At 36.6% G+C, this 11,442-nt stretch overlaps 1 protein-coding gene across 1 annotated transcript in view; it reads left to right on the forward strand.

The window, feature by feature from the left end:
- Positions 1 to 8,525, forward strand: part of ADAMTS19 (ADAM metallopeptidase with thrombospondin type 1 motif 19) — a 265,491-nt gene extending 256,966 nt beyond the window's left edge. Inside the window, exons 22-23 of the mRNA XM_040241768.1 lie at positions 4,695 to 4,872; positions 7,240 to 8,525. Of these exons, the coding sequence (XP_040097702.1) occupies positions 4,695 to 4,872; positions 7,240 to 7,391 (330 nt within the window). The 3' untranslated portion in view covers positions 7,392 to 8,525. The remainder of the gene's footprint in view (positions 1 to 4,694; positions 4,873 to 7,239) is intronic.
- The last annotated feature ends 2,917 nt before the right edge of the window (positions 8,526 to 11,442 follow it).

Raw genomic sequence — 11,442 nt, forward strand, 5'->3', positions numbered from 1 at the left:
CATTTTCTGAATGTTGAGCTTTAAGCCAACTTTTTCACTCTCCTCTTTCACTTTCATCAAGAGGCTTTTTAGTTCCTCTTCACTTTCTGCCATCATAGTGATGTGATTTGAGAAGATATCCAATTATTCAGTAGTACCTTCTATAATAAAGTAGAAATAGTTTAGAAGATACTTTGGCATTTCAAATATGTCTTTATTTTTCATACATTTGTAATAAATTTTTACCACATATATTTTATAAAGAAAATGATTACTAGTAAAATCTTGATGTTTTTATTATTGAAGTAGTCTAATAAAAATTATATTCTAAAGCTGTTAGGCCAATTTCATAATAAAGCTTATTCCATTAGTTTCAAAGGCAGAAATGATGCCATTTCAATCAAATGAACTTTTTTCTCTTAATTTTCTAAAAAATAATTTATGGAAGCACTCTTCAACCATTATCTACTAAAATTGTATATTCTAAGTATATTATCATGTATATACTCCAAGGAAATGGCAACCCACTTCAGTGTTCTTGCCTGGAGAATCCTAGGGACGGCGGAGCCTAGTGGGCTGCCGTCTATGGGGTCACACAGAGTCAGACATGACTGAAGTGACTTAGCAACAGCAGCAGCATAGTTACTTTGTGATCCTGAAAAAATGATGTTACTTTGATTTACACATGTCCTTTGGAGTTAATATAAGATTAGTTGAAAGGGTTGGTAATAGTCTATGATTGATTACTAGACTTCTTTGACATGTGATTGAGAACCTTTTCTATTACTTCAAAAGGAGTTTATCTATTATAAAATTTCTGATGTTCTTTTCATGTCTCCAATATTGTGATTACTTTTAAGAGCTACAGAAATTTTAGACGCAGATACTAGAATGATACATTTCCACATAAACTTAACCACTTAAGGTTTTTAGTTTAATTATTTTGAGTTTTCCTGAAAATATTACTAAGAAGCATGGTGTCTGTATGCATATCAGTTCAGTTCAGTTGCTCAGTCGTGTCCGACTCTTTGCAACCCCGTGAATCGCAGCACGCCAGGCCTCCCTGTCCATCACCAACTCCCGGAGTTCACTCAGACTCACGTCCATCGAGTCAGTGATGCCATCCAGCCATCTCATCCTCTGTTATCCCCTTCTCCTCCTGCCCCCAATCCCTCCCAGCATCAAAGTCTTTTCCAATGAGTCAACTCTTCGTATGAGGTGGCCAAAGTACTGCAGTTTCAGCTTTAGCATCATTCCTTCCAAAGAAATCCCAGGGCTGATCTCCTTCAGAATGGACTGGTTGGATCTCCTTGCAGTCCAAGGGACTCTCAAGAGTCTTCTCCAACACCACAGTTCAAAAGCATCAATTCTTCGGTGCTCAGCTTTCTTCATAGTCCAACTCTCACATCCATACATGACCACAGGAAAAACCATAGCCTTGACTAGATGGACCTTAGTCGGCAAAGTAATGTCTCTGCTTTTGAATATGCTATCTAGGTTGCTCATAACTTTTCTTCCAAGGAGTACGCGTCTTTTAATTTCATGGCTTCAGTCACCATCTGCAGTGATTTTGGAGCCCAAAAAAATAAAGTCTGACACTGTTTCCACTGTTTCCCCATCTATTTCCCATGAAGTGATGGGACCAGATGCCGTGATCTTCGTTTTCTGAATGTTGAGCTTTAAGCCAACTTTTTCACTCTCCTCTTTCACTTTCATCAAGAGGCTTTTTAGTTCCTCTTCACTTTCTGCCATAAGGGTGGTGTTATCTGCATATCTGAGGTTATTGATATTTCTCCTGGCATATATCTATTGAATAATATTTAGAATCTTCCAAAGGACAAAGACCATGTAAACAGTGACTCCTCTTTTAATAGCTTTTAAATTATAATAAAGCTTAAACTAATAGAAGCATTTAGGTCCTGTAGAAGTTAATGAGAAAAAAAATCAGATTTAAAAGGATGTAATATCCAAGTTGTTCTTGTCAGATGCAAAGAAGGTTTTATGTAGAAGTATTTATAGAATTTAGAAAGATCAGTTATCTGTAAAGTAGATGCATAAATATCATGCACATACAATTGTTATTGTGTTATTCTTAGCTATTTTTGTACATGATATGTAAGTTTTATTATTGAAAGTGATATGACAATGAGCTTAATTTCAAGAATTTACCTAGAGACACACTAGATGCCTGAAATTTACCAAGAGACACACTAGGTGCATGAAAAGATATTTATCAGAGATAAGAAGTAATACAAACTGGGCTACATCAAATGTAGAATACATACTATTGATCAGTGTTTTCCAAACTCAGGCTGTGCAGCAAAATGACCTAGGTACTTTTTAAAAAAAAAAATGTATATTACCAGATTCCATCTGTTTCCTGCCTTAGGAATTCTAGGTCTTAAAATATATAGTTAAAAAGATTTTTTCCCAAGTGATTCTAAGGGATAGCCTCAGATAGATAGGTATATGGTTTTAAGCCATAAATGTTGCATAAATATGCATGAGTAGCCGGGATAATTGTGGAACACTTCGTGAGGGTAGTGGATTTGAGATTGTGATTTGAAAAGAGGCCAGGCATCTGGAAAGGAATCCTTCTATGAGCACGATTCTAGCTGTGGGAGTAGAAAGTACATGGACATGATTAGTCCTTTATAGAGCAAATGATTCCTAAAGCAGAGAGGTAGAAAATTAAATTTGAGGAGGTAAATGCCAGCCTGGACATTCAAGGATATTGGGCTTTGTCTCATAGGCAATGGGCAACTCAATAATTGAAGTTTCTCCAAGGAGATTATGTATATAAAGCAATTTTAAAGGAATACATATTCTCTGTTAATATTTGTAATTGACTAGAAGGCTGGAGCCTAAAGACAAAGTGAATAGTAGCAGACAGACTTGAGGTGATAAGGGTTTGTGTAGAATGCTTCTGCTGATGAAAATAAAAAGAGTTGGAACCCAAGATGATAGTAGAGGAAGAACTGAAAATTCTTGAGAAGAAAATGCAGTCCTAATAATGACTTGGTAAAATATTAAGGGAAACAGTTATAAAATTGTGCCTGCATATCTAAAAGATGACAATCAGAAAGTATTGACCAGTTTTCAAGTAGAATATGCCGAGATCATGTTTTTAAATAGACCTAAGTTTTAAGAACTATTTGGCCAAATATGACTAAATCTTTACTGTAAGGAAAATATAACTAATAAATAAATATTTTCAAAACACAAGCATATTCCCTCTGTCACGTGTAATTTTTATATTTTCTCATTCAGCTAGACCTCAGCTTATCTGTGTAACAAATTAAATCTAGTGATATACATGGACCCAAGAGACTTCTTTAATAAACAGACATTGTACATTAAATATGTTCTCTGAAATAACTTACAAATAAAAACAAACTATATTTAGCTGAGATACAGGTACATTACATTATCTCATTACAGGAGATACATTAAAAGGCTGTCTTACTAGAAAAATACAAGATTTTCAAGTATTTGCACAACTTTAGATATCATGTTATCTGCCAAGATGGACTTCTTAGGTGGCTCAGTGGTAAGGAATCCACCTGCCAACGCAGGAGATGTGAGTTTGATCCCTGAGTTGGGAAGATTGCCTGGAGAAGGCAATGGCAATCCACTCTGATATTCTTGCTGGGAAATCCCATGGACAGAGAAGTCTGGAGTGCTACAGTCCAAGGGTCCCAAAAGAGTCAGACACAGTGACTAAACAACAACAACAATCTTCTAAGACATAGCAATTATTTCATTAACACGTCGGATTGATATACCATTTGATTTTTTTTCTTTTTTTTTTTGACAAGGCTTGCAAGATCTTAGTTCCCTGGCCAGGGATTGAACCTCGGTCCCAATAGTCAAAGCATGGAGTCCTAACCACTGGACCACCAGGGAATTCTGCTATGTTGATGCTATTAATAAGCACTTTAAGGCCAGAGTAGATGAGTACATTGAAAGATTATAATGAGGATCCAGCTCCACAGTTCAGTTCAGTTCAATTGTTCAGTCGTGTCCAACTCTTTGCAACCCCATGGACTACAGCACACCAGGACTCCCTGTCCATCACCAGCTCCCACAGTTGGTGTATATCTACACAGCTCCACAGTTGGGCATATCCAACTGTCAAGCATCAGTGACTAAATTAAAGAACAGCAAGTCATTTGTTGCAAACTAGATATTAAAACTCTAAACACTGTCAGTCCAAGTGGTTACTGGTATCGCCCACTATCTTTCCCAAGTCATACTCTCACTTGTTTTCATTTTGATGTTACTGAAGTTTAGTTGATTTATGCTATTGTCTTAGTTTCTGCTGTACAGTAAAGTGATTCCATTATACATATGGATGCATTCCTTTTCATATTCTTTTCCATTATGATTTATCACAGGATACTGGATCGAGTTCCCCATGCTCTACAGTATGACCTTGTTGTTTATTCATTCTACATATAATAGTTTGCATAACTTCATCTTCTCTTGAATTGCCTGTGTCCTTTATCACTCAAAGCTCTGCCTTAGGTGAGCTGGGTGTTCTAAACTGCATTGTGTCCAATTTATGAGTAGCAGTGTTTCTGACCCTTGTTTTACATCAACCCTGGATGTTGTGGCTCATGTCAATTTTAACAAATATAAGGAAAAGGTGACTCACAGCCCAGAAAAAGGAAACGGCAAAAAGAACAGTTGACAAAACCTTGTATCTCTCCTAGTGCTCAATTACCTGTGGCAAAGGAATGCAGTCGCGTGTCATTCAATGCATGCATAAGATAACAGGAAGACATGGAGATGAATGCTTTTCTTCAGAAAAACCTGCAGCGTACAGACCATGCCACCTTCAGCCTTGCAATGAGAAGATTAATGTAAATACTATAACATCACCCAGGCTGGGTAAGCAGATCAAAAAAAGGGAGTGATTGGACAGACATAGAAATGAGCATTGGCTTCTTCTGTTTTATGTATCACTTTAAAGCTTAGTTATCAATCTGTACTAATTAGTTTGCTTCTGACTAAATTGGATCTATTCAGCTATATAGTCCAAATGATCATGTAGTCTAAATGAAAACTATTTTCGTTCCTGAGCTGTCACTTCAGAGCCAGGCTGTGGAAATGCAAATGCCGTATCACTCAAGATCAGCCTAAAAAGGGTTGGAGAATTTAACCATATTTTTTATTCTGACCAGTCCCGTGGCAGAACCCCCAGTTAAGGTAATGTCGGTGGAAAGGTGAAGCTGTAGTGTATATCTTGGATCTCTTCATTGTTAATAGCCTTCCTTGTGATCCTGGGTACAAATTATCCTTTGGAGAGATAAAGAGTAAAAAACTCACTTTCAAGGAGAGCAGGTACATGGATCTACACCACTAAACAAAAGGTACTAATTTTTTCACATTTAAGGACATAATAATAAATATAAATAAATAGTAGTAGCATTGATTTACATAGTTTTATGTTATAAAATGCTTTCACATATATTCTCAGTTACTGTCAGTCAGTCTAATACAACATCAAGAAGTAGAGTATGTATTTTAAGTAATATATCCTGTATTTGCATAAAAGTATTCATGAAATCATTAGCCTTTATTTTTGCGGCAGTTAGCAGTTTTTAATAGCACTGCTACCTGGATGTCACTAGGTTCATTTGTTTAACATTATGTGTTGTTTTTTTAAATGAATTTTTATAGTAGTATAGTTGATTTCCAATGTTGTGTTAATTTCTGTAGTACAGCAAAGTGAATCAGTTATACATATACATATATCCAGTCTTTTATATTCATTTCCCATATGGGCCATTACAGAGTATTCACTAGAGTTCCCTATGCTCTACAGTAGGCCCTTATTAGTTATCTATTTTATATATTGTAGTGTGTGTATGTCAATCCCAATCTCCCGATATATCCTACCCCTCCCCTTTCCCTCTTGGCATACTGAGTGAAATAAGTCAGACAAAGAAAAACAAGTATCATATAATATCACTTATATGTGGAATCTCAAAAAGTGATGCAAATTAACTTATCTACAAACATAAATAAAGTTACAGCTGTAGAAAACAAGCGTATGGTTACCAGGAGGGAACACCTTCAGTTTTAATTTGTATGTATAATCTCCAGAGGATCAGTTTAATCATACAGAATAATACTGCCAAAATTCAAAGAGCTAAATTGTCATAGATACTTCTCCAAGCATAAGTTTCAATCAAATGGAAAAGTTTGGTTCTTCATGGAAATATAAAAATTCTCTTTTTTAAGCCAAATAATTAACATTTCTAAGAAATAATCAGTTCAAGTAGAATTAAAACTAGTTAAGACAAGAAGTTAAGCAATCCTAGAGCAGATGTGATAAATCCTTGTATTCAAAAGCAATATAATCCCTTTCTCCAACAATTATTTGGAGTCCTTCTTGACATAAAATGTGGCATAAAATAATGAATTAAAAGAAGAATTAAATTAAAACTCCATTTTCTCTATTTATTTTTTCTTGAAGGACATCCCCAAACATAGAAGCACAGTGGTTGGAAAATCTAAGGTTTTTAAATGTAAAATAATGAATCATATTAGAATAGTGGCAAAAGAAACAGTTGCAGCAGACTGTCTTTTATTACACATGCCAGAACACGCTATTTCTTTGGAAAAACTGGGGCCGAATTTACCTCACTGAATTTTTTATACCAAAAACTCATTTCAAACACTTCATTACTGTAAATTTTAGTCACTTTTGTTAATCAGCCTTGATTTTAAGGATGCCTGAAATTGTGACTCTTAGATATCACAGCTAGACATGTCTGCTGTCTAGGAAACCAGGAATGTGAAGTAAGTGTAAGCAGATTTTTGTTTTGCTGTTTCTTTGCAAGTTCATCCATAATAGCACTTATTAATTTGTATTCTCATAATGGTGAACATATTGAACACATTCATTTTTCTTTTCAATCTTCTCAACTAAAAATCCAAAAGAAGATTAAATAGAAGTCATGAAATGGAAACTTAAAAGCCATTTGCAGTACACTCATTGGCTTTGGGAAATCTATCTTTAATAAGTCTATAAAAGCTCATGAGTAAGACTAGTATTCATCCACTGTACTCCTTTATTATAGAGTGTGTGTGTGCGTGTTGGTTTATCTCTGTCTTTTATGTTCTGGAAGGTCATGTATATGAGTCAACATGAGTGTACAAAACCCCCCCACTTAAATGATTACTATTTGTTTCTACTCAGGACACCTAGTTTATCTGCATGTATTAAGTTCCCTGTGTCTTGTTTCACAGCTGCTCTGACTTTCAAGTGCCTGGGAGATCAGTGGCCTGTGTACTGCCGGGTGATACGTGAGAAGAACCTCTGTCAGGACATGCGGTGGTATCAGCGCTGCTGTGAGACGTGCAGGGACTTCTATGCCCAAAAGCTGCAGCAGAAGAGTTGACCTCTAGCAGGCTGGCTGGCTAACAGCTCTTTGCAATTACATTATTTATAAACACACACACTAGCATGTTTTTCAGACCAAATATTATCAGATTACATATAATTTAATCAAATTAATTAATTTATTTTTTTTTTTGCCTGCCAAACATCCAATATGGTGTTTGCTTTGGTTCTACAAACATTTTGATTTATACTATATGGCTTCATAAATAATTTTATATAAATAAGTCAGATCCAGTTTCCAGAATAAAAATAAAAAGGGAAAAACAAAAACCAATCAAGATCTTTAGACTTTAAAAAAATTTTTTAACAATTTTTTTTTTAAGTTAGGGCTGTCTCTAAGGTGCTACCCTCTCCCTGACAATACCATTGAGTTATCCAGAATATATACTAATTTAGCCTAATAGTTTAGTTATATATGAGAGATATCATTTTTTTTTCCTTTGGTATCCTGATGCAGAATTTGCCCATTTTCTGTAATCTGCAGGAGATGTGTAAGCATAACAAACCTCATAGTGTTGAACAGGTTTTTAGAGAATGTATTATGCATTGGGTTCAGATTTAGAGATATCCATAGGAAAAATTCTACTGTAATTATAACCTTATTTTAATAATGGAAAAGAAAAGTCTGAATAGAGACTTTGATCATGTTCATGAACATGTACTTGAACACAAGTATTGTAACAATGAAACACTGTAATGATTTACACTGAATCACCATTGCACTGTTGGTATAGTGTAGAGAAACCGTTATAGAAATGGTAACATCCTACAAAAATGTGTATTATTTTAACATGTTGTCATTATATTTTAGCTTTTTAAAATATTTTGAAGAAAGAAAGTGTTGATCCACCCATTTCCTTGTATCTTTTTAGCAGATTTATTAGAGTATAGTACTTAGCCTCACAAATCATAATGAGAAGATTTACTGTTTTTCAGCCTTTTCCCTAGGAACAAGGAAAAACAAAAAACTTATAATACTGTGGTAGTTTCATTGTGTTTTTCTTTTTAAAAATTAAAAAGTTTTACAATTCTGTGAAACGTTTAAAACCCAGTTTAAGGTTTTCTTGTGAGAAAATATTGTACATGATTCACATGATTTCTTAGATTTTTCAATAAAATATGTGAAACTTCCTGTTGGGAGGCAGTTCTTCATGAGTCTCTCACATTTCCACATGTCTTGGCACTGTCTGCTTTTGTTCTGGACTATCTTCTAAAGGATGTTTGTGTAATGAACAGCCTTGGAAGGTAAAGATAGTGTCTTTTTGGAGCAAAGGGCAAACATGCTTATTTCTCATTATGAAAGTTTCAAGTTCCCTAAAATTGGGATCTCTCTCCTGTAACACAGTTCACTGAATGTGCAGGTACTGCCTGGCTCTCTTCATATCATCCCGTGGGAAGTGGGGCTCAGGGAACTGGTGCAAGAAATGCTGATTCTCTGGCTACTGCTGTTGCTGTAAGTAATAAAGTTCTTTGTCTCTATCCCAGGAGTTTTATGTCTTCTGCAATGGCCCCCACTCCAGTACTCTTGCCTGGAAAATCCCATGGACGGAGGAGCCTGGTAGGCTGCAGTCCACGGGGTTGCTAGGAGTCAGACGTGACTGAGTGACTTCCCTTTCACTTTTCATTTTCATGCATTGGAGAAGGAAATGGCAACCCACTCCAGTGTTCTTGCCTGGAAAATCCCAGGGACAGGGGAGCCTGGTGGGCTGCCATCTATGGGGTCGCACAGAGTCGGACACGACTGAAGTGACTTAGCAGCAGCAGCAGCCCTGAAAATATGGCAGGCTAACTTGATAGATTGGAAGCAGAATAAAGCCTCAAAATCCTCATAGTTCTGAAGACTTCCCTTATTAATATTTTCACCTTCATTTTCATATAAGGTACAGTTTGTTTCTAGATTGTCCCTTACTATGGGTATTCTTTAGTTTAATTGCTGAGATATAAAACCAGTCAATTTCAACACATCTTATGGAAGATAGTAGGGGAATGGAAGAGGGAAAACTTACATAGTAAGAGAAAACATTCTTAACCCATCCCTTGATTCCTGAATCCATGAATTGTTGCAGAAATGTCACCATTTACTGATCGATGAATTAGACCCTACACAACGTCTTAGAGAACCTCCAAAATGTCTTCACCCAGCTGATGCCAGAATTGAATACTTGGGGAAGAAAAGGCATTGTTGCATCATTCTGTCAGGCCATTTGTTCAGGGTGATGGGGGACATAGTAATTAATACTGGAGATTTGAGAAAACACCAGTCCACTGCCACACTGTTTACTGTAATATGAATTCACTGAAAAGAAACAATATCTCATATGGAACACCCTAATAGTGAATGAGGCTTTTGGTAAGTTCATGGATGGTATTTTGCAGAAGCTTTGCAAGCTGGTGATACACATCCATATTCAGGGTAAGTGGCTATTTCTGTGAAAATAGTCCACTGCCTGTTTGGTGATTAAAGTAATCTAATGTCATCTTTCTGCAATCCAGATGTTTTGCAGGACTGACAAGGACTTGGAAGGAGCATGGTTTGAAAATTGGTGATGAAGAAATTTTGAAGAAAAGGTATGTGAATAACTTACATTCCATTTGACTGCTCACCAAAGAGCACTATCAGGAGGGGGGACTTAATCACCAGTTGGACAAGTTGACAAGTTCTGTGTATACTGGCCAGTCTCTTTCATTAGCCACCTTTGTCCTTGCCCATGAGCCCAGGAACAGAGACAGTAGTGGCAGGACTAGAGATTATGCATGGGTTCAGTAACATGACCTTCCGCTCACCAAGACCCCCTCCAGCTACAGCCATCGCAAGGGCTCAGCCTAACAATAGCAGAGAAAATATTATTCCCCAACATGGCACCATTCTATGGCAGGACTAGCCCACTGCCTTGATTGTAGTAAGATTACATTAGTTCACTTTAATCACCAAACAAGCAGTGATTTGTTCTCACAGAAATAGCCACTTACCCTCAATATGGATTTGCCTCCCCAGCCTGCAAAGTTTCTGCCAAAACACCATCCATGAACTTATCAAATGCCTTGCTCATGGTTAGGGTATTCTATACAGTGTGGTTTCTGTTCAGAGAATTCATATTACAGTAAACACGGTGGCTGTAGATTCATGCCCATGTAACTCTGGTACTGCTATGTTCAGCGTCACCTTGAAGCAGGTGGCCTAACAGGATGATGCAATGGCCTTTTTTTTTTTTTTAATATTTTGTTCTGGCACCAGCTGAGTGGAAAACATTTTCGGGGGCCTCTGAGATGTTGTATATGGTGTGATTCCTCTGAGTTGTTATGTATGGTCTGATTCATCAACCTATACATGGTGATATTTCTATCTAAATTTGTGAATTCAAGAATCAAGGGGTGGAATTGAGAATGTCTGCTCTTCCTGTGTAATTTTTCCCTTGTGCATCTGTCTAAATTTGTGATAATCTGGTGTAATTCTCCAAAAGCCGTCGATCTTCTGTAAGGACAATAGGCAGAAAGAGTGAAAGAATGAATTAATGAATTTATCATGCCTGCATCCTTCGATCCTCTTTGGTAGAAGTAACTCTCATCGCTTCATGAACACCGTATTGATTTTGTTTCTAACTTTGGTATGTACGGGCCTGCTCTAGGACTGACAATGCCGTTACTACCACAAAAGCCCTCATTCTACAGATCATGGAGTTAACCAGTGAAGCAGGAATTCTGCCAGCTTCTGAGTATTTCTCCTCCAAATGTTCCTTTCAGAATTAGGAAAATAACTGTCAGATAGGTTTAGGGACTCTGATTCAGTATGAGACAGATTTAAGCCAAAGCTTAATTAAAATGTTAGACTTCCATAGACTCTTGCTCTGACTGTGGGACTTCAGTGGCAATTTGGTCACCAGCAATTAGTATCGATTCAGAGTCAGTAATCTACAAGTCATCCAAAAGTCTGATTATTTCCCTCTTCTCAGTACACTCATCCCATCAGGGAAGACTAGAAGTTAGATTTAGAGTATGAATTTTGGAGAATTTGCAGCAGAATCCTTCCTCTAAAAGATATAGCCTCCCCT

This window comes from Oryx dammah, unplaced genomic scaffold, assembly GCF_014754425.2.
Source record: "Oryx dammah isolate SB20612 unplaced genomic scaffold, SCBI_Odam_1.1 HiC_scaffold_5, whole genome shotgun sequence".
NCBI lineage: Eukaryota > Metazoa > Chordata > Mammalia > Artiodactyla > Bovidae > Oryx > Oryx dammah.